This window comes from Arachis stenosperma, chromosome 10 (assembly GCF_014773155.1).
Source record: "Arachis stenosperma cultivar V10309 chromosome 10, arast.V10309.gnm1.PFL2, whole genome shotgun sequence".
Classification (NCBI taxonomy): Eukaryota; Viridiplantae; Streptophyta; class Magnoliopsida; order Fabales; family Fabaceae; genus Arachis; species Arachis stenosperma.
In genome coordinates, this window is record NC_080386.1 from 3,323,692 (window position 1) to 3,351,441 (window position 27,750).

Consider the following 27,750-nt stretch of genomic DNA (forward strand, 5'->3'; position numbering starts at 1 on the left):
TGATTTGTTAAAAAAATTAAAAAATAACTGATTTATTAATATGTTGAATAATAAATTAATAATACAACACATAATATCTCTACAAAGAGACGTTTTATGAATCTTTATTGGAAGTTCCTCCATGTTAAAATTATTATTGTTATAAATTTTTCAGTTGATAATTTAATATACATTTTTTTTTCAATAAGATCACTTAATTTATGGTCCAAATCAAACATGATTTTTGGAAATTACAATAATCACTTAATTTATGGGATATTTATTCTTGTTCTAGTAGTAGCGTGACAAAAACAAGGGTACTAGAATCCAGGGGAGGAGAGAGGGGGAAAAACAGAAGCAGAAAAAAGTGCGATAGAGTTTAGTTTTGAGTGAGACAGAAGGAGACGGCGACTTGTGTTGGTGTTGGTGTACCCAATTTACAAATCCATCAAAAAATTATTCTTTTTTAATATTAATACTTTCTGGAGCAGCTGGAACGAACTAACTCATAGTAAATATTTATTTATTTATTAATTATATAAGACATCATCGTCAAGAATGGAAAGGCAAATGTCAAACATGGTTTGGTTTTGGATGAAGATGAATTGACACGACTGGAACTACTTTCTGCACCTGTCATCACTTCCTTCTTCCTTCTTTCACCATTCACATGCATTCCACCTCTAAAGGTTCCTTCTTTCTTTCTTTCTTTCTGCTTCTCTCTCCGATCCTGGGGTTTCGTTGCTTCCTATTCACCCCTTCCTATGTGATCTTCAAAGTTTGTTTCTTTTCACTGTTTCACGCTTCCCCTTTTCAAATTTCTCACCTTCTTCGCCTCCAAAACGGTAGCTCAGCTGAAGATCCAGGTTTTTCATAAAACGGCGGCGAAATTTAAAATAAATAATTTGATAAATAAATAAAAATAACAACTTTGTTATAGCTGTCAATTATTTTACCTTATTTATTTATTTGAGCTGGTGCTGCTATGTTCACTGTTTTGAACTGAAAGTGAAAAACTTTACTCTTGTTTAAGTTTCGAGGAGAAGGAACGTATCTGAAGAATGTTGATTTTAGATCTGATTGAAGCGGTCAATTAATTGTTGTTACACTCTTATTTTTTCGGTGCAAGTTATCTTTTTTCTATTGCGTGTTTTAATTCGCCTCTTTTTTCTATTCCGGAGAAAAAAACAAAACTGGGTTTTTGATTTAAGGTTTTAGCTCAGTGTTCTTGCCAGCTGTGACTCTTGAGTTTTCTCATCTTCACTTTTCGTTTTTTTTTTTTTTCTTCATGCGATCCTTGTTCATGATTGTGCTTCTGTTGTAAGCCATATGATTCCTCTTTCGGGAATTGCTCTCGTTTAGCATCTTTTTTACTTTATTTTTTAATTGTTATTATTTGTTGGAAGCATGGTTGGTGTGAGTGTGATTAAGGGGAGTGTTTAGTAGATTCTGGTATCTGAGGTTTTCTTGCCATGATTGCCATTATTCTAAGCATGTGTTCTCTCATTTAGCTGATTCTTCTCTCTCCAATTCACAAATATTTTGCTTCTTGTCATTTTTCATATTGCACGTGCTTGAGTTTCTTGCATAAAATATCTATCCCTTTTTTTTTATCTGTATCTTAGACTTTGGATTACAAATGTTAGAGAATATTAGGATATTTGAATAAGATTGATATGGATATTAGGCATTTATTATTTGATTGTTTTCTGATTTGTTCATCACCTGTAAAAGCATATGATTATCAAGTTTGTTATTCTTGAGTTATTCACATGAATTCTAAAAACAGACATGGTAGCTTGAAAGATATTGTCTTAAACATTGGCTTCAAATAGCTTCAAAGTTTCAACACTTCCTTTTGTCTCTGCTAGCAGTTTCTTATGAAGGAGTGAAGACTGGATAAAAGACTGAATTTCCTATGAAGCCTCAATCATGGAAGTGGCTGGCGAGAAAAAAGAGTGGCTTGGCTGATGGGGTCTGTCCTCTTTTCTTTTACTATCATAAGGAGAATTTCTAGTCAGCAGTTTTTCATTCTGATTCATAGGCTAGCTCACTAATTTAACAAAACATATTGGTGCAGGGAAAGTCGAGTTTCAAGATGAAACCTTTGCCTTTTATGGCAGTTTTGTGTACAGTAATGCTATTCATTGTGTATAGAACTACAAAATATCAGTATCACCAAGAAGAGGTACGAGCTTGAAACCATTCTTTTTAGATGTTATCATATGTCGTTACTAAGAATCAGAATGTTGATTTAATATTTGGCTGATAGATATTTAGCATTGCATAAGGGGTCAATTCATGTTAGTACTTTGTATTGTAATCATGTCAGTGCACTCATTTGATCAGAAAATGATTCGGGGAAAAAAGAGATTTCTAGGTTTTTTCTCCTTCCCATTAGACACCATAAATCGGTATATGGTATTCTTACTGAGTGTGCTAACATAAGTTCTGTTCTGTGTTTATCACATGCCATTACCAGATAGACAAGAGATGGAATTTATGGGGAGAAGGAAAGGTACATACTTGTTCATCTGGTTGCCCAACCAGCCTTATTATTTTTCTTTTTTCCAGATTTGATCATTGATGCATTACGATACAAAGGCTCTGCTGGTTTTATGGCTTTTGTGCTGCTGAACTATGATTCTTTCACCTCAGATATATGTCTATTTGTTTTCCTTATCTATTGGTACTTTTGATGGCATTCCAGGGATATTCTACAACTTCAGGGAAGCTGAGAGCCTTGCCACAAGGTATAATACATGCTCATTCAGATCTTGAGTTAAGGCCCTTGTGGTCAAGAAGTAGTTCGAGGTCAAAGGTTAGCATCTTTGCACTGTTTTTCTACAGTTTTTAGTTCTATTGGTAAACCCTAATGGGCATTTTAAAAATTATTTTTCAAAAGTTGAATTGCTTCAGTAACTAATCTTGAATATTGAATTTCAGACTAGTGCTTACACCAACCGTAACTTGCTGGCAGTTCCAGTTGGTATTAAACAAAAGCATAATGTTAATGCCATGGTGCAAAAGGTACTTGCAAGTTACAATGGTTCACTAGAATTTCAACATTGTTTTGAGTCAGCAAAGCTTATCCAATTTCATTGATTGCAGTTTCTTCCCGAAAATTTTACTATTACTTTATTCCATTATGATGGCAATGTGAATGGATGGAGGGACCTTAATTGGAGTAGCAAGGCCATACACATTGTTGCTGTAAATCAAACAAAGTGGTAAGTATGAGACTGGCCACTGGTGGCTGCATTTTTTGGTCTGAAAACTTTATTGTGAACCCTTTTTTCACTGCTTTAGTTTATTTTGAAGAGATAATAAATGGGGAATGTCATGAAATGGATTTCTTGAAAATTGAAACATCTGACACAGAGTGAGCCAGTTATGTAAAATACTGTGGTAGTAGGAAGATTGTTTTGGCTTCTGTCTTCATACTGAAATCAAAGTCTTAATTTATTACAAAGTATGGGAATCTTCTGGTTACAGTTTATAGATGATGATTGAGCAATGTACCATTGCGTTCTTTGTTGTGGTGGTTTCCTGAGATTTATTTTCTAAACTTACAATATCAATTTGGTTTTTGTCAGGTGGTTTGCTAAAAGATTTCTGCATCCTGATATAGTGTCTATTTATGATTATGTCTTTCTTTGGGATGAGGATTTAGGAGTGGAGCATTTTTCTCCTTCAAGGTATGAGTAACACATTTGTGGCTCTTTCTCTACTGGTGCTATTTGATATTTGAGTGCTGTCTGGCCAGCTTCTCGCATGAAATATTTTGACCGTTTTATATAAGCAGGAATTTATGGTTTGGGGTAAATGTGATGCTAAAAAGTCCCTCTTTTAAAGAAAAAATGATCAGATAGTTTTGTTCCCAAATTTTTAAAATTTTTAAGTTGGAGAAGGTAGACACTTAATTACCCTCATTAGATTATTAAGCGTGCTTGAGATTGCTATTTGGTATGGTGGAAATAGAGGTTATATATAACAGGCTTATACTCTTAATCTTGTTCTAATTTAAAGCATATTCATAACCTTTTTGATACGCTTTTATACTAATCAAATCAGAGATGGAATTGAATATGATCTTCTGTTTTTACAGATACCTTAAAATTATTAAGGAAGAAGGTTTAGAGATATCTCAACCTGCCCTTGACCCAAATTCAACAGAGATACATCATAGAATTACAATTAGATCTAGAACCAAGAAATTTCACAGGTGACCTTTTATGAGAGACTATTTATAAGTTCTTGCTAATCTATGTGTCTTGTACTTACACTATGTTTTGATTGATGCAGAAGAGTTTATGAACGTAGAGGCAGTACGAGGTGTTCAGATGCAAGTGAAGGGCCACCATGCACTGGGTAACTTTTACGTTCCTGATTGATCTTGCTCATGCATGTCCATGGATTGGAATCTTCTCCATATATTTAAAAAGAGAAATCATGCTATTGATTTTGTTCTGTTTTAGTTGACAACCTTGTAGTAGGCTATGCCTTAATGATAAAAGCAATCAACTTAAATCTTTGAGTATGAATGACACTAAGCCTTAAACACAACTCTTGTAGGTTTGTCGAAGGTATGGCCCCAGTTTTCTCTCGATCTGCCTGGTATTGTACTTGGCATCTTATACAGGTAATGTTTCCAATGTCCATACAAATCTTTTTGTAGCATGTCCAAATATTGAATCTAAGTTGTGGTAGAAGACGAATCATGAATTTCTTTGAAGACTTTTTCTCCTCAGCAAGTTTTCCATCTTGTTACATATAGTGTGAATCACTGCAAATTTTATCTGAAAATCATCTTTGTCGTTTCCAAATTTCAGTTCTACAGGATACCAAAAAATGATTGCTAATTTGCTATAGGTTTAGACATGTGGCTGTGTATGGTTTTTCTGCCTTCATATATAGCCTTGTTTCTTTATGCCAAAATTTTTGTAGTTCAATGTTTTCTCCTGGTTACTAATACTATATTTCATGTTTTCGGCTTTCAATATTGGTAACTCATAGTTATTGTTTGTGTTTTCTCCAGAATGATCTTGTCCATGGGTGGGGAATGGATATGAAACTAGGATATTGTGCACAGGTGAGCACTACACAACTTCTTACACATAAGTCAATTCTGAAATCACCATCATAAATCCATTCAATTCATTTGATATATCATCTACATTAGGCTGACATGGACTTAATTTGTATGTTCTTGTTTCATTCTTAATATTTTTTGCAAGATAAGTATAGCTAATGATGTCAATGTGATTTTTCAGGGAGATCGAACAAAAAACGTTGGAGTAGTTGATAGCGAATACATTGTTCATAAGGGAATACAAACTTTGGGTGGGAGTGGTCCTGATACACAAAAGGTATTTGCCCCTTAAATATTAGGACATACCTCTTGGAATATAACCTTATTTGTTTGACCTCATTGTTTCTTGAACTAATATCTTTATTTCCCATTTTGCAGGGTTCAAGACTTAAAAAAACAACAACGGTAAGGTCTTAACTTTTAATTGACATTTGGATAGTTCTTCTCTACAATCTAATTTCATTAACAATCCTAGTGTTTTCTGAAATTCACTTTCTTGATTTCTTTCTTCCTTTGCTTAACAGAGACAAGGTGGAGCAGCAATAGATGTGAGAACTGAGGTGAGACTTCTGAACTACATTCAAAAACAAAGTCTTGTTTTCCATCTTACAAATGATTCTGAACTACATTCTGGACTAATTAGATACGAAGACAGTCGACGTGGGAACTGGAAACCTTTAAAGAGCGCTGGAACAAAGCTACGGCCGAAGACAAAAGCTGGGTCGATCCGTTTCCAAACAAGAGTAACCAACGGCGGGTAAGAAGACGGCGCAGTGGCTCGCAGTCTTAACTCTTTTAACGGTTCATTTAACTAATCCGGTTGGATACTTTAAGCTTCAATTCACAGGCATCAGCCATTTTTATAGGCATATAACTTAGTTTGTGTAGTTGAACACTTGATTCATTCAATTTAAAGGAAAAGAAATCACATCTTTAGTTATATTCTTTTTTGGTGTTATGGTCCAGATTTTCTTGATACCCTCTTTGTATGTAATTATCATGTATTCAGCTTCATGTGTTATCAATATATATAGATCAAAAGAAGGGAAGAAAAATGTTTGCCATCTTTTTGTAGTGGTTTGACTTTGGTTCTGGCGATATAATGGTCATAATGAAATTAAATTGAAGCATTGAATTTGGTGTTTGCCTTGTTGAAAAGAGAAGGGACACATTTGCAATCGTCTAGAAGGACATGCAATGCATGAAGGGCGTAAAGGGCACGTTTGTGTGGCTGCCACGTTCATTCACTCATTAAACTTCTGGTTCAACCATTAAACTTCTAAACCAAATCATTATCTAGCTTAATGTTAATCGAGATTTAATTGTTTCATAATATAATGTTGAACCATATTTTGTATACTCTGAAGATTAATTACCAAATCAACTACTATCTCAATTAATCTTATTTTATCAGATTTGAGATGGGATATGGTTTCATCAGATTCAAGATGGGATATGGTTTTGAAGGATGGGATATGATTCCGAAGGATGAACTGGACAGTTCTAATAAGATTTCATTCTTGAACAAAAATTTGATAGACTTATTTAAGGGAGGGTTCCATTGGCATGTATCCATTGGTGTGTATCCAGTAGGAATTGAACCTATGAATTTGCCAATTATGAGTTGGGTGCTTTAACCATTCAGCCATGGAAGATTGAATATCTGAATTCGCCAATTATGAGTTGGGCGTTTTAACCATTTAGTCATAGATGTTTAGTGGGGATCCTCGTATATGGTGAATAACCAAATATAAAATATATTGTTGTGATAAAAATCACGTAGATATCTATTCTCAAGAAAGAATAAACTTAAATAAAAGTTGAAAATAAAGATCTCATACATATATAAATAAGGGTACATATCTAATGCATCGATACATTAATAATAATATTCTCTCTCTTTTTTATACTCTTCTCTCTCTTTTTCATACGACACTACTTATATTAGTATATATATATATATATATATATATATATATATATATATATATATATATATATATATAAATTACTTCTATTATATCAAGATAATTATATTGGTAAATATTAATACTAGATTTTTATATTTATATTTCTCTATTTTAGATTTGTATCTTTATTATTTATTTATTTTACAACACGTTATCAGTACGACACTCTGATCAAATTTTAGGAAGACTCAGGTAACAAATTTTTATTATGTCAAAATTCTCTCATTTTGAATTTAATGTTCTTGATATATCTGGAAACAACTATTTATCATGGATACTAGATGTTGAAATCCATCTTAATTCAATGGATCTTGGAGATACCATTAAGGTTGAAAATAATACATTCTAGAAGGATAAAGTTAAAGTCATGATCTTCCTTCGTTGTCATATTGACGAAAGATTGAAAATTGAATATCTCACATTAAAAGATCTTGCAGATGTGTGGAAAGATCTTGAAAAAAGGTATAATCATCAAAAGACGGTGATACTTCCTCAAACCCGATATGAATGGACGCACTTGAACCTACCGGATTTTAAATCCATAAATAAATATAATTCAGCGATGTTTTGAATCACCTCACGAAGTAGAAAAAAGATAACTGATAATGACATGCTAGAGAAAACTTTTTCGACCTTCTATGTCTCGAATATGCTCCTACTGCAGCAGTATCGAAAAAATGATTTAAAAAATATTCTGAGTTAATTTCTTGCCTTCTTGTTGCTAAATGCAACAATGAGTTGCTCTTAAAAAAAGGGTAAAGTACTAAATTGGTCCCCTATGTTTGGGCGTAATTCTGTTTTAGTCCTTAAGGTTTAAAGTGTTCTATTTGAATCCAAAAAGTTTCATTTAGCTTCAATTTAGTCTCACAGTGAGGTCAAACTTAAATAATTAACGGAATGTCCTACATAACAACAATACAAGAACAAAATCGATAATTTGGAGAATAAGTACAAGCTCCAGAGGCACAAAATCAACCGTTGATGCATCAATACATTTATTTATCATTCTCTTTAGTTTTATAGAAAATGTTTTATTTATATTATAAGAAAAATAATAAATAAATGTATTGATGCATCAACGGTTGATTTTGTGCCTCTGGAGCTTGTACTTGTTCTTCAGATTATCGATTTTGTTCTTGTACTGTTGTTATGTAGAACATTCCGTTAATTATTTAACTTTGACCTCACTGTGGGACTAAATTGATGCTAAATGAAACTTTTTTGGATTCAAATAGAACACTTTAAACCTTAAGGATCAAAACAGGATTACGCCCAAACATAGGGAACAAATTTAGTACTTTACGCTAAAAAAAATTATGAAGCGCGCCCAGCTGGCGCCGCCCTATTTTCTGAAGTAAATGCGGCAAATCATTACCCCAAAAGAGGTAAATGGCAAGGTTTTGGTAACAAGAAAAATTATGGAAGGAAAATGAATTATGTTCACAAGAAAGGATCTCACCAGAAGTGGGATAAAGAAAGAAACAATTGGCAACATAAATTAATTGCGGATAAATGTTTCCATTGTGGTGGAAAGGGTCATTGGTCACGTACTTGTCGTACTCCAAGGCACCTAGTCGATATTTATCAAGCATCTTTGAAAAATGATGACAAAGAAAAGGAAACAAATTTTGTTTCAAATGATGCTGAAAATTACATCACTCATTATGATGTATCTAATTTTTTTGAGAATCTTGAAGGAAATATTGATCATGATGAAATAGTTTAATATATGAGATTATTAAGTATTCATGTAAATAAATAATGTAAAAAATTTATTGTTAAGTTTTATTTTCTATGTATTTAAATTTCAAACATGATCTATATAAATAATAAAATATTAATGTTTATGTTTAAGAATTTTGAAATCATTAAATGTGTCAAGTTTTAACAATAATAATAATAATAGTGAAAATAATAAAATTTTAGTATATGACATTATTTTTATGTCGGTGTTTCTTAAAAAAATAATTTCAATCAAGAAATCAATTTAACTGTGCATGTATTACTACTTATTTTATTATTATTTATTTTTGAAAAAAATTGTAAGGATTTATAATGATGTATGTCTTATGGATAGTGTAAGAAAAGTAATATATATTTTACCCATCTTGTGCCAAAAGAATAATATATTAATATTATTATTGGCTCAATCAATGTGATAGAAGACTCTGGAAGAGTTGTATTTTTATTTTCTGGAAGAACATAATTTATAATAAATAATGTACTATTGTATACTAAGTCTGTAAGGAATTTATTGAGTTTTAAAAATATTTGTCGAAATGGATATCATGTTGAAACAATGAAGGAGAGAAATCATGAGTACTTATGTATCACAACTCACGATTTAAATAAAAATTTTATATTAGAAAAGTTACTCTCACTTTCATTTGGGTTATATTACACTAAAATTAATGCAATTAAATCACATGCTATTGTAAACCAAAAGTTTACTAGCCCAAATGAATTCATAACTTGGCATGATTGATTGGATCATCCGAGAACAACCATGATGCGGAGAACTATTGAAAACTCTCATAGATATTCACTAAAGAACAAGAAGATTCTTAAATCTAGTGAATTTTGTTGTGCTGCATATTCTTAGAGAAAGTTAATTTTAAGGTCATTATCAGTAAAGATTGGATTTGAGTCTCCTGAATTTCTAGAAAGGATTCAAGGCAATATATGTGGACCTATTCATCCACCATGTGGATCTTTTAGATATTGTATGGTCCTAATAGACGCATCTTCGAGATTGTCACATGTGTGCTTATTGTCTTCTCGCAACCTAACGTTTGCGAGATTTCTTGCTCAAATTCTTCGATTAAAAGCACAATTTTCAGAAAATCCAATCAAAGCAATTCGTCTTGATAATGCTGGTGAATTTACTTTCCAAGCTTTTGATGCTTATTGTATGGCTAATGGAATAAGTGTTGAATATCCAGTAGCTCATGTTCACACACAAAATGGATTAGCATAATCACTTATTAAATGCTTTCAGTTAATTGCTAGACCCTTACTTATAAGAACAAATCTCCCAATTTCGACTTAGGAGCATGCTATTTTACATGCCGCAACACTTATTTGTTTGAGACCAATAAGTTACTATCGGTTCTCTCCTATGCAATTAGCTTTTGGGCAGCAGTCAAATATTTTCCATTTAAGAATATTCGGGTGTGTGATATATGTTCTTATTACACCACCTTCTCGCACCAAAATCGGACCCTAAAGAAAATTGGGGATATATGTTAGATATGATTCTCCCTCTGTAGTTAGGTATCTTGAGATACAAACTGGAGATGTATTTAAAGTCCGGTTTGTAGATTGTCATTTTGATGAATCAAAATTTTCAATATTAAGGGGGAGAAAATAAGTTTCCTGAAAAGGAACTTAATTAGAATGCATCATCCTTGATGCATTTAGATCTTTGATCAGGGTAATGTGAACTAGAAGTTTAAAAGATTATACATTTGCAAAGAATAGCAAAAGAATTGTCTGATACATTTTTCTATACAAAGAAAATAACCAAATCTTATATAGCAGCAGAAAATGCTCCAATTCGAATTGATGTTCCAATTGGACAAATAGCCACTGAAACAAATTAACGCCAAAAGCGTGGCAAGCCTGTCAATTTTAAAGACAAAAATTATTGAAAAAGAAAAGAGGCAAATACTATTCCTGTTGAAAAATACATAATAAAAACACCTATAGTTGTCCAAAATTCTGATATAGTTTTAACGCTAGAAGATGTTCAGGTACATGAAAGTTGTAAAATGACGAGATCTCGATAAATTGTGTTTTTATAGAAGAAAAATGGGACCGAAATAAGACAATTGTCAATGAAATATTTGCATATAACGTGACATTAAATATCATGTAAGAAAGTAAGGATCTTGAGCCAAGATCAGTCGAAGAATGTCGACAAAGAAATGATTGGCCAAAATGGGAAGAAGCCATGAAGGTTGAGTTAGACTCACTTGCAAAACGTGAAGTCTTTGGACGTGTAGTCCGTACACCAGAAGATGTAAAATCTGTTGGATACCGATGGGTATTTGTTAGAAAACAAAATGAGAAAAATGAAGTTGTACGCTACAAGGCTCGACTTGCAGCACAAGGTTTTTTCACAAAGGCCCGATATAGATTATGAAGAAACATATAACCCTGTAGTTGATGCAATAACATTGCGTTATTCGGTCAGTTTATCCACATATCATCATAAACTACATATTCATTTAATTGATGTGGTAACAACCTACTTATATGGATCATTAGATCGTGATATCTATATGAAAGTCCCTGAAGGACTAAAGATATCTAAACCATCCAATGAATATTCACAAAGGTTATACTCAGTCAAATTGCAAAGATCTTTATATGGTCTAAAGCACTCTTGACGAATGTGGTATAATCGGCTTACTAAGTATCTGGCCAAAAGTGGATTCAAGAATGACAATATCTGCTCGTGTGTTTTCATAAAGAAATATGCATCTAGATTCATTATCATTGTTGTGTACGTTGATGATTTAAATATCATTGGAACTCCTGAAAATATTCTAACAATTATAAAAACTCTAAAAGAAGAGTTTGAGATGAAAAATCTTAGAAAGACTAAATTTTGTCTCAACCTGTAGATCAAACATACAGAAAATAGGATCTTCATTCATCAAACAACATACACAGAAAATATCTTAAAGAGATTTTATATGGATAAGTCACATCCATTAAATACCCAAATTATCGTAAGGTCTTTGGATGTAGAAAATGATCAATTCCGTCCTAAAGAGTAAAATGAAGATATCCTTGGTTTTAAAGTACCATATCTTAGTGCCATTGGAACGCTAATGTATCTTGCTAATAATACACAACTTGATATATCAGTTGCTATGAATTTACAAGCAAGGTATAGTTTCTCTTCAACCAGAAGACATTAGAATGGAATCAAACAAATCTTTCAATATTTCTATGAAACGATTGATATGGGATTGTTTTATCCATATGGATCCAAGTCACAATTAGTTGGCTATGCTGATGCTGGATACATGTCTGATCTACACAAAGGTAGATCTCAAATAGAATATCTGTTCACATATGGTGGTACAGCTATATCATGGAGGTCTACGAAACAGACGATAGCAGCAACATCCTTTAATCATGTTGAAATACTAATGATACATGAAGCAAGTCGCGAGTGTTTTTGGTTTAGGAGTTTGATCCAATATATTCTGCTATCACGTGGACTGATTAATCAGAAGATAGCTCCAACTGTCCTGTTTGAAGATAATACAACATGCATTGCTCAATTTAACGGTGGATACATTAAAGGTGATAGAACAAAGCATATTTCTCCCAAATTCTTCTTCACTCATGATCTTCAAAATCAAGGAACAATTGATATTCAACAGATCCGCTCAAGTGATAATCTGGCAGATTTATTTACAAAGTTATTCACAAAATCCTCCTTTGAAAAATTGGTACATCAGATTGGGATGCGTCGATTTCGAGATGTTAAATGATGTCGACAAGAGGGGAAAATTGTAATCTTTTTTCCTTGGTTAGGTTTTTTTCCATTGGATTTTTCTTGACAAGATTTTTAATAAGGCAATTCCATCACAAAGAATATTATACTCTTTTTTTTTTCATTAAAGTTTTTTTCCATTGAATTTTTTTAATAAAGTTTTAATGAGACATAATCCTAAATAGACATTTAAGGGGAGTGTTGTGATAAGAATCAATGTGAATATTCATTCTCAAAAAAAAAAAATAAACTTAAATGAATATCTAATACATCAGATACATCAATAATTAATATATATATATAGATACATCAGTCTTATTTATTTCTTTTACAACATATATATCTATTATGGTCAATTTTTTGTGTAAACATAGCATTATTTAATACAACATTACCAAAATCACTTACATAATACATAAAACTCGTATACTTAGGTTTGACCGAAATATTCTGTTCATATTATACCTAACAATCTGCACCATAAAAAATAAAATAAATATGCATGACGATGTTTTGAATTGAACAGTTGAAAAATTACGCAATTACAAATGAGCTTCTAATCAAATTGTAATTTGTGAATGTTTTAATTCTAACTTCATTGCGGAAAGTCAAATTTAGACTCTTGACCCTTTCTTTTTCTTCCATAAATTCTAGAACATTTGAAATGCTTAATGTCGCTGCCCAAAAAGCCATTTCAAATATTTGATAGTAAAATCAAGCCAAATCCTCATATTCAGAAAAGATAAAATGTGCAAATCTCGATTTCAATTTTCCAATATACTAGAAAATTAGACAGTTCACTTTCTTTGTTCATAAATCTGTTATATAATTAAGGGTTATGCTAAGTAATTAATAATTTTTTTAATAACATAAATAATCATCAATTAAATAAAAATATATTACATTTCTAAATTATTCATCTAAATTTTAATATTAGAATAACTATCCGTATACCTAGTGAAATGAACATCTAATATATTTATTATTCACATTGTTTAATATTTTTATTGTCTACCTATACTTTTTCTATAAATAATTAAAATCCTTAAAAATGCTGAAACTGAATGAATATCCATAATGAAAAACAGAAAAAATGTAGTAGTAGTTGACCTGTAACATGGCACAAATGAAGCATGCCTAAGTAGTTCTGGTACCAGATTAAAATCATATGTATATGTATAAAAAATCAAATTAAAGGAAAGAATGTGTACGTTTATTTAATATGACATGTTTATAACCAAAACAATTAATTCATAATAAAAAAAGACTAACCTAAAGTGAATTGATTATATATAAACGATTTAAATGGTCCTTCAATAAAACCATGCTCTATTTTTATTATTTACACAAATCACACAAGATGCCAAATACATATGAACGATGAAATCAACAACTAATCCGTGTAATTAAATATTTTTTAAAAAACATATTTTTCTTTTTTATCTTTTTAATGACAACGAAGTTGAAAACAGAGTCTCTCTCTCTCTCTCTCTCTCTCTCCCTCTCCCTCTCTCTGTTTCTCTTGGAAGCTGCGTACTACGCTGACCAAAGACCATTCCTTTGTCTAAGTTGCTGCCATTTACTTCTTCGGCCTTTTCAGCCATTCCCTTGCATAAGAAGTTTCAAATTTTCTAACACCACCCCCAAATTAAAAAAAAAAAAATCCATTTTTTATAGCCCTATTGACTTTCTTCTCTGTTTTAGATCTTTGCATTTCTGTAGTTCCGAATTCGAAAGCTAGTTTCTTGGTAGCACCCTCCTCAACCTCCTCTCACAATGGCTGGTCGCTATGACAGTAACCCTTTCGCCGAAGAAGAAACCGAAGTCAATCCCTTCTCAGTAAGTCCTTTTCTGAAATTTAGTTTCTTGTGAGCTGGGTATGCAATTTTTTTATTCTATTTTATATTATTTTTGTGAATTTTACCTGTTTCAGTGATGTTTCACACTCAACAATTCATGTATAACCCTTCTGGGTTTTGGGGTTTTGGAAATTCTTGTGCTTGGTTGATTTGTCCGTTGACTTGTTTCATACGATTGTTGATCCTTTGTGTATATGTGTTAGGAAGTTCTAGTTTTTATTTGGTTTCATAATTCATAATTCTGTGAAGGATCTCATGTTAATTGCATATGTTTTGACCTTATGTTAATCCCTTGAGCTCAAATTCTTGCGTGATAAATTCTAGGCAATCCTTAACATAAACAATAAGGTCAAACATTAATGGTATCTGTGAGACTATGGTAGTCAGATATTAACATTGATGATTTTCTAATTTAGCTGTTTGGTGCTTGGGATATCTTATTCCTAGCTGGAGTAGTTTTGTGTTTACTTTCTTCTTAAGTTTGCTCTTTTTCATGGAGAAGTTAAGGACTTATGGCATATATATTTGCTCCATATGCTCCTGCTTGATCCTTCAAATTTGGTATACACTAACAGGATCCGGCTGTAAGGGGTAAAGCACCAAGCCCGTCGAGTTATAGCGGTGGCGCATTTTACACTACAGTATGTTAAAATGCATGATTTTAAAAGTCGTGATTCGTGACCATAGGTGATTGATTATTCATCAGGGAATAATCTTGTTTGTTCAATTTTAGTTGCCTTTTGATGGTAATATTGTTCAAAGAGTAGGAGGATCATGGATTATTTTCTAGTAAATGTTGAATGTTTCCGGCACACTTATAAGGGAAATTAGCTTAAAGAAAAATAGTTATCTTGACTATTTTTCCGGGTAAACTTCAACTTGTTTCCTATACCTTCATCCTAATGATTTGAAGTTGCAGAATCCTGGAAGTGTTGCCCCTGCCACCAATTCAAGGCTCAAACCACTTAATCCTGAACCTGCTGATTATAATTATTTTGGTGCGACCGTCGATATACCTCTTGATGCATCAACAGTAAGTAATAAAATTGAGATGTTTGAAATCTCCAATCATCTTTTTCCTCATTTATAATTATATCTCATGTATGTTGAAACAAATTTAATGTGGGTTTTCTAATTATGTCTGTTCAACATTAGGACTTGAAAAAGAAGGAAAAGGAACTTCAAGCCAAAGAGGCTGAATTGAGAAGACGAGAACAGGTTTATTTTGAGAATCTCATATCTTTCTGTACATGTTATCCCTGAGAATCCCCTTAATGATTATGTTGATATTCATTTTCAGTTAATTCTGACTATATGAAACATTGTCTATTAAATTGGTGATTTCTTACTAACTATGTGTGCCTTAAAGTTTGCCTGTAATTTAATTTATATTGTTCTGTCAAATGTAGGAAGTCAGACGGAAAGAGGAAGCTGCTGCACGAGGTATTTTGCATTTCTTATGAGGCCTTTTGCGTTTTTTTTTGGGGGGGGGGGGGGGGGGGAGATAAGTTTCCTTGTCCTTGTATCTGATTGTTGCAATGTTGCCACTTCAGAATTCTATGAAGCTTAAACTCATGTTTCTTGCTTGGGGAATAATCTTCCATTACATTTTGTTTTGCAGCTGGAATTGTAATTGAGGAGAAGAATTGGCCACCATTTTTCCCAATCATACATCATGATATTACAAACGAAATTCCAGTTCATCTTCAACGAATGCAATATGTTGCATTTAGCTCATTGTTAGGTATGTTTGCCTATCTTTTGACGGTATTGCTTTAATTTGCATTATCCTGTTGTTTTCAGGCTAGCAACTCTTGAGGCTTTTTTCCTTTTCATTTCTTTTATGGCAGCATTGCTTTATTACATTTTGACCTTAAATAAATGTATCTATAATGTGTATTCTGCATGTTATGTTTTAGCAAATAATGATGAAAGAACGCGATATGATCTACAGTGAATGACGAATATTGATGCGATACAGGTCTAGTGGCATGCCTTTCTTGGAATATTATAGCTGTCACTGCAGCTTGGATTAAGGGGGAAGGTCAGTTTAGATGGGAGCAATAACCTTTCCAGGTTAACGAATAAGCTTGTGTTACATATCTGACTCTGCAAATTCCATGCGCATGGAACTTGTTCTTGTTTCTTGTAGGTGTAAAAATATGGTTTCTTTCTCTTATCTACTTCATAGCAGGCGTTCCTGGAGCATATGTCCTATGGTACCGCCCACTATATCGCGCTTTCAGGTAATTATTTCCTATGCTTACATGCATTAGTTCCACGGTGTTCCCCATTCTGATAGATCCTTCTGTTTTGCTTATGGTCTTGATTTTGAATCTGCCCTGTTTCTACTTTTGCAGGAAAGACAGTGCTTTGAATTTCGGATGGTTCTTCATGTTTTACATAGTAAGTTCACTATTATGCTTAATGGTTAATGCATGTAAAGCTATGCTTCCAACACGGGATGGATTTCAATATTACTATCATCTTTTTTTTTTTCTACAGATTCACATTGGATTCTGCATCTTAGCTGCAGTTGCTCCTCCTATAGTATTCAAAGGAAAATCCCTGACGTATGTTTATATGTGTATACACTTCATATAACATCACTATGCCTATATTGCATTTTTTCCAGGTTTTCAAGAGCCTGGTGTTACTCTTATTGTTTTGGTCTAATGTTTCGCGCTGTTTACTTATCGATGCAGTGGCATTCTGTCTGCCATAGATGTGATTGGTGATCATACTTTGATCGGAGTAAGTAACCATTTCTTTTTCCTGCATGCTGCTTAATTAATTGTCATCTGTTAAACATTGCCAACATCATGTTTGACACAAACCATGTCACGTTGTTAAAGCGCATGCTGCGAAATCCAACCGATCAAAATCGTGTCTGAATATTTGTTTTGATCCATTTGCTTGTAGATTTTCTACTTCATTGGATTCGGATTTTTCTGCCTTGAAACGTTGGTCAGCATCTGGGTTCTTCAGGTTTGTTTATGCTCTTCAAAATTTTGAATCTTTTTTTTTTTTCTTTAAGGTGACTATGTTCTTAGCACATACTCCTTTGGTTTGAATACACAGCAAGTGTACATGTACTTCCGCGGCAGCGGCCAAGCCGCCGAGATGAAGCGGGAGGCTGCAAGAGGAGCAGTCAGATCTGCATTCTAAACACACATACAGAGATGATATAGGCCTTGTTTGCATTTGGATTCATATTGTAAATTACTTAGCTGCAGAAAATGATTTGTGTGTTTTTTTTACACGTTGATGATGATTGTTAATTTGTTAGTGTTGTACTTATATAGTGGAATAGAGCAAACAAACATAAAGCCATGGCTATAATTTATTTTGAGTGAATCCTATATATATGTAGTTTTGGTTTACCATCAATGGATTGGTCTGGGTCGTGCATTTTCTCCCTTGCACACCAACATTTACTTCTCCAGCTGTGTACTGAGGTGAAACTCAGGTACAATTAACTTCGTATGAAGTTGATAATTGAAAGTCAATAAATAACAATTTAGTCAAATTTATTAAATTATTTAATAATTTTCAACTATCAACTTCACATAAAACTAATTTTACCTAAGTTTTCACTTTTTCAATTACCTCTAAATATTTTCAACTCGTCTTTTTGTAAATAAATACAACTCTATCGATGACCATAGATATTGGTTAGAAAAATTATTACCGGCTAAAATGTCAGTATAAAATTCTTTAATCCTACATAAAAATTAAAGAATTATATGATTATAGACACCATTATATTTGGATTTATATAATATAGATTAATTATATTATATGTATATTAAAATTAATTATTAATATAAAATATATACTAAAATATAAATATATATTAAAAATAAATTAAATCAGAAGTATATTAGTTACTAATAGCATTTTTTATTATCCATAAAGGTGTCGTTGTAGATATTTTTTGCCGGAAAAATTTTAAAAAAGAAAAATAAAAAGAAACGCGGTCACTCATTTAAAGCCCTTCATGCCTTTGGTTGGAGTAGATATGTACATTCAATTATTCACATCGTTCAATTATTGAAGAAGATAGTACTAGCAGTACTTACCATTAAATTCGCATTATGATATCTCTATTCCCCCAAAATCCATTAACATTGAATTAAAAAAAAAGAAGGAAATGAAAATGAACGTATTGATATTTCTATTTCTTAAATCTTAGTATTTAATAGTAATATGAGTTTTAATATATTTGACCGGTCGTTAACGAACATGGTCTAGAAAGTTTTATTCCATTAATGGAAAGAAAGAAAAGATAAAACCTCAAACAAAACGTGCCGTTTGGGAATGAAGGTCCATATATCACATCTACGACCTAAAACCTTAGTCTCTCCTCACATGCAATTTACAATTAATTATAATATCAATTTTTAACACACACAAATGAAAATTAAAAATGACCAAAGTTTACATAAAAAGGAAGAGCAAATCTACCTCTAATATATCTGTCATATATATATATAGTAAGCAAAATTACAGTAGTGAACAAGCATATATATATAAAAATAAAATCTCCTCATCCACAATATATTCTTTTTCCAAACCTATATAAAACTAGAAATATCCAAAAGGGCACTCCCAAAACAAATCCACCGCTACCATCATAATTCATACATATATGTTTATTTATCTAAAAAAGGAGTATGCATGCAAGAAATAACCATATATATGTAATTAAGTTTCACACACATTCATACACCAGAATCATTTTAAGTGTTCTTAATGTTTAAGATATTTTAATAAAATTACTAAAATACCCTAGACATTGAAACACTTGAAATGTTTCTAACAGTATTCATGTATGATATGACTCACTCAGCAATAAGCTATGCACTTCTTTTTGCAGTCAATGGTGCAACCGCCTCCGCCGCCACCTCCGCCGTAGCCCTTGCCGGAGCGGCTGTAGGAGGTGAAGCACTTAGCAGGACAAGTGATCTTCTTCTGGAAGCAAGGGCCTTTGTCTTTGCAAACAACGGTGGGCCTGACAACACCACCTCTGGAGTAACCACCACTTGGTCCACCGTATCCACCGCCATAACCTCCTCCTATTCCATTCCCAAACCCGTTTCCAAACCCAGGTATGCTGAACCCACCTCCTGGCCCAAAGAAGGGCCCAACACCACCTCCATAGCTGGGGTCATCGCCGCCACCACTCTTGGAGTGCTTCTTCTGCTGATCATCACCAGAAGGTTTGGATCCGGGTCGGGTTGCCAAAGAGGGTGAAGATATGAGGAGTATAGAGAGCAAGACCAAGATGACTTTAAGGGTATTCATTTTTAATGTTTGTATTGTTGATTGTGTGAAGGGACTTAAGTATTTAAAGAGAGAAAAATGATGTATTAGTGGAAGCATAATACTACGTGTACATTAAAATTAGCTATTAAAATCAGATAAAAATTTATGCAGTTGATTTTATATGAAATTGATAGTTAAAAACTGTTAGATAAAATTATTTAACGATTTTCAATTATCAACTTTATGTAAAATCGATTGTATTTAAATTTTTACTTTAAAATCAACTATTACTATAAAATATATATTAAAATATAATATATATTAAAATAAATTATATCATATATATATATATATATAAATAAATATATTAATAATTAATTTTAATAACTAATTTTAATACACCATTAACATATTTGCAAGTGCGAATTAGAAAACTATGCATTTATTGGGAGGGTGTGGTATGGGTGACAGGTGGGGATATTTATCATCTTTTGGTAGGTTGGTTGCAATTATTATTACTCTTTTTCTCTTTCTCTCTCTTCCCTCTCTGCCGTTTTTGGTTTAAGGACAATTGAAATTTTAATGTTAATGAATGATGTATAACAAAACATGTGAAACCAATATTTAGTAGTGTGTCATCTTTCTACATATATACATACATCTCTTCATGGCGCTCAAATTAGTATACTAATAATTTACATTACTTCGAAATTAGGCAAATCCTTTTGCTCATTCCGGGTAAAACTTCCTTTATAACACTAACGTACAAATTAAACTTTGAAATTTACTGTTAATTTATTATCCAAATAACTTATCTCATATAAGAGGAATAAATCATAGACGTGAATTCAAATTTTCTGAAGCGTTAATTACTTCCCCACCAAGTTGTACTAGTACAGCTTGATGTACAAAATAGTACTAAATGGCCTTACTAAAAGATATTGTAGATATTAAGGTATTTAATGGGAAAAAATATAATATAATATAATATAGATGTATATGTTGGAAGTTTTTGAAGTCTTTGATATTAAGAAAATGGTCCAATTAAGTACAAGGTTGGCATAACGTTATTAGGCATCTGAATTGTGAAGAGGGATGGATAGATATTTGCAGGGACCAAGGGCTTGAAGAATTTAATGGAATTAGGTAACAAGCCATTATTGATTCATCTTAATTACATTACTAGATCATGGTCATGATGATGATGATGTGATAGTCATGAGATGCGTTGGATAATTAAGTGCAACCCCACATTTAGTGGTTGCTACCTCGCCCAGCTGTGTAGCTGCTTCAATTCCTCATGAACCGCTTGCTTAACCGTACATACATATTTAATTAATTATAAGAGCATAAAATCTTTGACGAAACACCATATAAAAATCCACATTTGTGCCTCATATCTCAAAAGTAATTTGTCCTTAACTATTAAACATCATCTCATCACCTCTTCCGTGTTAATCATCGGCTTTCCATGATGTCAACCTTTGAGGCATCGGAAATCTCACCTGCCACCCAACATTTATATATTTTAGGTTTATTTAGTCTGTTGGTTATTATAGTTTTATAAAATTTTTAATTAAATTTTATATTTTTTTAAATTAAATTTTTATACTAAATTTTTTTTAATTAGTTCCATTTGATAGTAATTGAATTAATTATATAGGGTTAATTAAAAAAAAAATAGTATAAAGACTCAAATAAAAAAAAATGTAGGATTTAGGAACTCAATTGAAAAAAAGAAAAATAATACAGAAATTAATTAAAAAGAAAAAAAAGTATAGAGACCTAATTAAAAATTTCGCAAAACTATAAGAATCAACAGAGTAATTAAACCTATCTTTTACATATTAGAATACATTTTTTATTTCTCGTCGACTCTTTTATTATTAGAGTAGAAGATAAATATATATATGGTTAAATTATTCCTGTAGATATAATTTAATGACGCACATGGCACTGGGAGAAATAATACATGTCTCACATACTTATTTCATGCACAAATTAAAGCGTTCCGCAATATACGGTATATATTAAAAATATTAAAAAATTATTAAAATTTATTTTTATTATTAGTAATTAATTATTAATATTTAAAAATATAAATTAAAAATAATTATTAAATTAAAAAATTAAATTAATAATTATATTTTAATAATTTTTGAATATTTTTCATATTATAAATATATTTATAGAAATATACAATAATTAATTTTAATGTATACAGATAGTAATTTTTGTAGTGATAATATTTATAATAGTTTAAGCAATAGAGATAGGGATGGTTGGGTGGTAATAATCCTAATCCTAATAGAAAAAGCCGACTTTGATCTTCATCCTTAGCTTATTCATTCACATACACAACACGTATACAATTTTACGATACATACGTACTTCAATTTGATGGTTTTGAGAAAGTCATAAACCATATGTACTGTATATTCCATGCATGAATAATATATATTATCAATTGAGAACAACTTATTTTGGATTCAGCCTTAACTAAATACGTACCCTAGCTAACATAATTAGGTTTACAACCTAATGAAGAAAATGACTTTGGTTTGATTTGAGTACGATTACGGGATTACAAGCTAGGGTACTTTGACGAAAATGACTTCAAATCAATCAACTAATAACATCTTGTATCTTGTTAACAGCAAATTAAAGGCATTAATGACACAAATGCATGGATCTTGAGGAATTAATTGCCTCCCATACTGTGGACAGATACTTACTTTCCATCAACTTCTTATTTTATTGTAACAATAAATTTTCTAAACTTAAAAAATTGTCTAAACAGGTAAATTATTTAATCAAATGATTTTTCTAAATGAATACATATAACTTGAGGATGAAAAAGCAAATTGTTTGTGTTCTTTAATTTTCACATAGGCAGAATCTATAGAGGTGGTTGTCCATGGAGTGCGGTAGAGTGTTCAAAAAGTCAAGAAATTCTCATGTGAGTGAGCTTTCCACCACTCAAAGTTGAAAGCTGTGAATCATTCTTGGTCGATCCTGTGCCAGACACTCCATCATGGGATGGGAATGGCATCCATATAAATATACCTTAAAAAATTGCAAAAATATTTCTAAACTTAAAGCTAAAAGCCTAAAATGAATTATTACAATAAAAGTTTTTAGTAGCTAAACGATTAATTTATTTATTTATTTAATACAACTTTAAAGTGAATAATTAATATCACAGCTTTGCAAAAGCCAGAGTCATGAATGAAGAAGCACATAGTATTTATAAGATAAGTTTCATGTGAAATGAGGCTTTGTTTTTGTCAATTAGGCTCTCAAAAAGTCAAAAGAAGATAGAGTACGTGGTGTAGCAAAATCAACGGGATATTGAATGCATTGAATTGACTTGTGATGATGAAGAAAAAAACCAATCTTCAAACACTCTGATGCACTTGCACCCTCTCATTAATACTCTTCAACTCTTCATATCCTTATCTTGCAACAAACATCTCATTTTCAATACTACCTCTTATCGGAAGTGGATTCTCTACGGTAAAAAAATTGGATGGTGTGCCGTGTTTAATCTAACTATTCATTACTCTCTCTCTCTTATTTATTTCTGGTCTCACCTATAGAATTAAAGGTGAGAAATCACACTGGATTCTGTCAAATGTTAAAAAAATTGGAAAGGATCCACTTCCACCTCTTCTCTTTGCTTTGTACCCTATTTTTCTATCAATTATCAATATCACTTTTTTTTTCTTTTTGGTTGTCTGTGATATCTCCCAACTCAGACATGTCAAGGACTAATTCTTTGTGGATCTTAATCTGTCGCTGGTTAATGGGTTGTTGCATGTATAAGACGAGATTCTAATCCCAACACTTATTTAAGCAAACGAGTGAGCTGACCACTTAACCAACCTATCAATATCACTTTATTGTTATTGGGCCTCCAATCCTGTGACCTTTTCTGGCATAACATGGACCCAATTTTTAGTCTCCATATAAATGGCATCAACATCAGTACACAAAGAAATTATGACAACTTAGCATAATTAAAGGGTGTGGCATCAACACCACACAAGAAGAAGAATAAAGGTGAAGAAAAAGCAGGGAGGGATTCTAAGAGAACAAATGATAAAAGTATTATTCACATTATTATTATCTGATCTGTATGTATAGTAACAGTGTATGGCGATTACTCACGTGAAAACTGTTAAATGATTTGACATATAACGAAGTTAGCTCAAAGGCTAGAAGAGCCCCAGCTAGCATCAACAGCTTCAATGATCTTTCCATGGAGTGTGGTTCCAGAACAAGCAACTATACCACGATCAAGCCCTTCTAAATATATACCTTTCGAGAAATCTAGCGGCCGTCCGCCGGCATCAGTCACCATGCCACCCGCCTCCTGTATGATGATAACACCTGCAGCATGGTCCCATATCTTCTCCTTGTAACCACTCCTTGCAAACTTCATGAATACTTCAGCATCTCCACGCGCTATTGCTGCATATTTCACCATGCTGTACACTCTCAATGGCTGTTTCCTGCATTTATTTATATGTATGACAGTTGAGAGGAATGTATGAATCATGATATTGGAATGAAAAAGTTAAGAAATGCACCTTAGACCAACACTATGAGCTAGTCCTGCAGTGAAAGAGTGGCTTGAATTGGCCTTCTCAACCGGTTCACAAAATGTAGCCAGTGCTGGATTGTCAATGGAAGACACACAAACTTGTTTTGCATTGTTTGGCCACAAGAATTTATTATTGCCATGAAGCAGAGGTTGCATCCATGCCTTGCCACTACCTTTTTTTGCATACAGCACACAACCTTTGTTCCAAGTTTCAGAATTTGGAGGAGTCAACTTAGATATGATCCTATGATAACGGTGCTGATAGCTTAACCACTCCTTTCTCATTGGATAGTTTGGACAACCAAGAACTCCAAGAACAACCTCTCCATCTTCTATCAGTGCTAGAGCTACAGCATACTGATCTCCTCTTACAAACCCCAATGTGCCATCAACAGGATCAAGCACCCAAAATCTTCCATTAGCACCGCCTCTCGAGTTGCAGCGACTAATTATTTCTAGAACTTCTGAAGTGCCAAGAGCTGACTTTGGCTTTTGAACTCCAAATTGGGATGCTTTGCTTAGACATTCATTCACAGTTTCAACCACAGCTTCTAACAGCTCTGATGCATTAGCCTTGGACAGAGTTTGAACGTCCTCTTCGGCTACAATTGAGATATTTTCGCTCCCCAAACACTCCGACAATATCCAGCTGACAATTGCTTGCACACTCCAATCTACATAACCAAGACTACAATTTAAATGTCATAGTAAGAATGAATGAGAACTCTTCATCTGCTAGGGATAAACTTATCAGTTATCTCCCATTTCCAAAGTGCTGAATTCACAAACCTCAGATAAATATGCTTCAATCATCATGTGGCTAAAGTTGTAAAGAAGCATAATGAAGTACACAACATAAGTTGATCATGGCTTTTTAGTATAAGTCAGTGTAATACGTTGAAACTTTTACATAGAAATAAGAGGATATGATATATAACCAAAATTTACCACAAAGATTGTAGTTAACTGGTTCTGATTACAGATTTACACCCAATTCAATTCAATGCTTAAATTGGGTATTTATCCCCCCTCACATTAGCAATCATTCTTTTGTTCTAATAGAATTTCTAGTTTTGTAAAAATTTATTTAGAAGAATGAGTTTTATACATCTTTTTTCCTTCACTTGGAGGACAAATTAGGAGCAGAGAGTAACATATGAAAAGTCATATTTGTGAACATGAACTGATGCAACCAAAATTATGACTTTGGTTAAACAATCCAGCTCAGTCAAAGATGGCTAGTTATTGAACAAGTTGAAGTCACCATTAGATATTTGGGAATATAAACCTAAAGTGAATGAGATGCCTTACAACCTAAACTGGAAACAAGGTCCTATATAGGGAAATTTGTTATTGTAATGGGCAATACCACAGTAGAAAATCTTTAAGTCAACCAGCTGAAGTGAGCAATATATGGACACCAGCAAAATCTCTTCATACTTATTCTAGATCCGTTATCTCTTTAATGGAAAATAGAAAATATGGCATAAAAATTTGTTATACAAAGGTTTTATCCAGTTTTACACCCTTTTGATAGCAGTAAAGAATAGAAACGTGTACCAAAAGAGTATGAAAGCAGCTTGTTTATTTCCCCTCCATTAGAAACGTGTACTCTTGGAATTCCATGAAGCCTCCAAAATTTAATTGTCACCTTCCATGCTAAGTATGTTATCATTGACTTAATTAAAATGTATTGATTACATTGTGTCCTTGTGTATCAGACAAGGTTTTGCAATTGCATTGCTATCATTTTACTTTTATAATAAAGAAGGAACAAGCCACTTGTCATAATTTGACAGGATATAATGCATCTTAGGGTGAATTTGTGTAATTTCACCAAACCTATTAAAGAGAGTTTTTGTATGTTGGCAAGGTCACAACATTCTCATGCACAAATTGCACAAATCCAAATAAACCCACTAATCTTGAAAAAGATACATCAGAGAATTCAAACAATTATCACAAAAAAACTGAAGCTTTACTGCTAAACAAAACTACCCAATTGAGGAAAAACAATGATTCACTGACCTGCAACAGTAACAGGAGAATTATCATCTTTGGAGTGGACCTGATGGTTGGTTCTAGAAATCAAAGTGTCTTGAACTGTCTGACAGAGTGAACATGCCATCTGCACTGCTCTCACAGCAACATCAAGTTCCTTGGAATATTCCTTCAGTTGTTCTTCTTGTTCATACAATAATCCCAAGTTGTTACTCTGATTCTCCTCCTCCATGACAGGAAAAGAACAAGTATGGTCGAATTTTGAGACACAGCCAATGTAATTATGGGGTTGTGCTTTATAGTGAAGTGAAGTTAAGGTAGAAGTAGAAGTAGAACCTACTCCTCCAACAACATAGGTGAGTGTGAAAGCAGAAAAAACATCATGGTATCTCTTCCTTGCTTGTCCCAAGATACGTGGGATAATGGTACCCAAGCTTGAACAATATAAAGACATGGCTGGTAGTGCTTATTTAATGTGACATTGAAAGGGGAAGAAGAAAAATTAGAATTGGATTATGGTAACACATAGTAGTAATAATAATAATAGAGTTCATTCATCCAGAAATCAGAATATCATGTATGATTCATTCATAGAAGAAACAGAAGTAGAGAGTTGAGAATCAATTCAATTTGTAGGTCCATTGGGGCTGCTGCTTTTTTAATCTACTGTTGTCGTTTTTATTATCCCGTATCAAATTAAAGTGGATTTGTTTCTATTAATGTGGAACGTAAACTTAAAATATTATTCATAGATTCCTTACTTTATCGATAGATAGAATTGTATGCGTCTGCTGAATACTTTCTTATTACAATTCAATTAAGTATTCTTAAAAAATGATATAATATTCAATTTTTTATTATAATAATTAAAATAAATAAATAAATACATCTAAAAATTATAAATAGATTTAGTATTTTTTTAAGTTAAATATATATTCAAAATACAAATCAAATAAAGTTAAAATTTAAAAATTTTAAATTTTTGTTTCAGATTTAATATATTTAATTATTAATACATTACAATTTAAATATACATCTAAAAATTAAATTAATTAAAATTTAAAATTTTAATTTTAAAATTCTAAAATAAACTTTAAACCATCTAATTATTAATTAATACCATACAAAATTTTGAAAGAAATAAAGCAGTCACCTATCATTTTTTTATTATTCTTTATAATATTTTTTTTAATTAAAAATTGAATAAAATAACTTGAAGAGATTCTCATATATATTACAATGTTAAATTATTTTTGCATTCGAACACGCAATCTCTTAAGTGAGTATGAGGAGACTATACCATTTGAACTCTAACTTATTAGCGTGCAAACTTGTGATTTGGGTTGTGTAAACCTATAATTTTGTATATATAATACTGTTCATACCCTGACCTAATAATAAAGGCCCAGGATCAAGCAAAGAACCTAATCCAAAGGGTTGGGTCTCACCAGTACCAATCTTCA

General features: G+C 32.2%; 4 protein-coding genes across 9 annotated transcripts; 2 read left to right on the forward strand and 2 right to left on the reverse strand.

The window, feature by feature from the left end:
* The first annotated feature begins 323 nt into the window (after nucleotides 1-323).
* Nucleotides 324-6,135, forward strand: LOC130955609 (uncharacterized). 4 transcript variants are annotated; one of them, XM_057882508.1, is made up of 16 exons: nucleotides 330-668; nucleotides 1,854-1,954; nucleotides 2,060-2,167; nucleotides 2,462-2,497; nucleotides 2,690-2,800; nucleotides 2,926-3,009; nucleotides 3,091-3,209; nucleotides 3,576-3,677; nucleotides 4,088-4,204; nucleotides 4,285-4,350; nucleotides 4,555-4,621; nucleotides 5,018-5,071; nucleotides 5,253-5,348; nucleotides 5,450-5,476; nucleotides 5,596-5,631; nucleotides 5,715-6,135. In XM_057882508.1, the coding sequence occupies exons 2-16, from the start codon at nucleotides 1,898-1,900 to the stop codon at nucleotides 5,859-5,861; spliced, it is 1,227 nt and encodes a 408-aa protein (XP_057738491.1). In that variant the 5' UTR covers nucleotides 330-668; nucleotides 1,854-1,897; the 3' UTR covers nucleotides 5,862-6,135. The 4 variants fall into 4 exon arrangements, with proteins under 4 accessions (XP_057738488.1, XP_057738491.1, XP_057738490.1 ...); XM_057882505.1 differs by having other exon boundaries at nucleotides 324-668; nucleotides 5,596-6,135; XM_057882507.1 differs by having other exon boundaries at nucleotides 657-845; nucleotides 5,596-6,135.
* A 7,915-nt stretch (nucleotides 6,136-14,050) lies between these two features.
* On the forward strand, nucleotides 14,051-17,853 carry LOC130955832 (secretory carrier-associated membrane protein-like). 3 transcript variants are annotated; one of them, XM_057882809.1, is made up of 13 exons: nucleotides 14,051-14,392; nucleotides 14,988-15,053; nucleotides 15,332-15,445; nucleotides 15,568-15,630; nucleotides 15,822-15,855; nucleotides 16,034-16,156; nucleotides 16,394-16,456; nucleotides 16,565-16,658; nucleotides 16,773-16,818; nucleotides 16,918-16,985; nucleotides 17,118-17,166; nucleotides 17,335-17,400; nucleotides 17,494-17,853. In XM_057882809.1, the coding sequence occupies exons 1-13, from the start codon at nucleotides 14,330-14,332 to the stop codon at nucleotides 17,578-17,580; spliced, it is 936 nt and encodes a 311-aa protein (XP_057738792.1). In that variant the 5' UTR covers nucleotides 14,051-14,329; the 3' UTR covers nucleotides 17,581-17,853. The 3 variants fall into 3 exon arrangements, with proteins under 3 accessions (XP_057738792.1, XP_057738790.1, XP_057738791.1); XM_057882808.1 differs by lacking the exon at nucleotides 14,988-15,053 and having other exon boundaries at nucleotides 14,057-14,392; XM_057882807.1 differs by lacking the exon at nucleotides 14,988-15,053 and having other exon boundaries at nucleotides 14,052-14,392; nucleotides 16,773-16,985.
* A 1,023-nt stretch (nucleotides 17,854-18,876) lies between these two features.
* On the reverse strand, nucleotides 18,877-19,744 carry LOC130954392 (glycine-rich cell wall structural protein 2-like). Its single transcript, XM_057881128.1, has one exon. The coding sequence runs from the start codon at nucleotides 19,717-19,719 to the stop codon at nucleotides 19,261-19,263; it is 459 nt and encodes a 152-aa protein (XP_057737111.1). The 5' UTR covers nucleotides 19,720-19,744; the 3' UTR covers nucleotides 18,877-19,260.
* Nucleotides 19,745-23,579: 3,835 nt separating this feature from the next.
* LOC130956399 (PAP-specific phosphatase HAL2-like) lies at nucleotides 23,580-26,951 on the reverse strand. The gene is made up of 3 exons (XM_057883441.1): nucleotides 26,315-26,951; nucleotides 24,273-24,960; nucleotides 23,580-24,194 (listed from the first exon to the last, which is right to left on the reverse strand). Exons 1-3 carry the CDS (start codon nucleotides 26,739-26,741, stop codon nucleotides 23,891-23,893), a joined length of 1,419 nt encoding a protein of 472 aa, XP_057739424.1. The 5' UTR covers nucleotides 26,742-26,951; the 3' UTR covers nucleotides 23,580-23,890.
* Nucleotides 26,952-27,750: the final 799 nt, after the last annotated feature.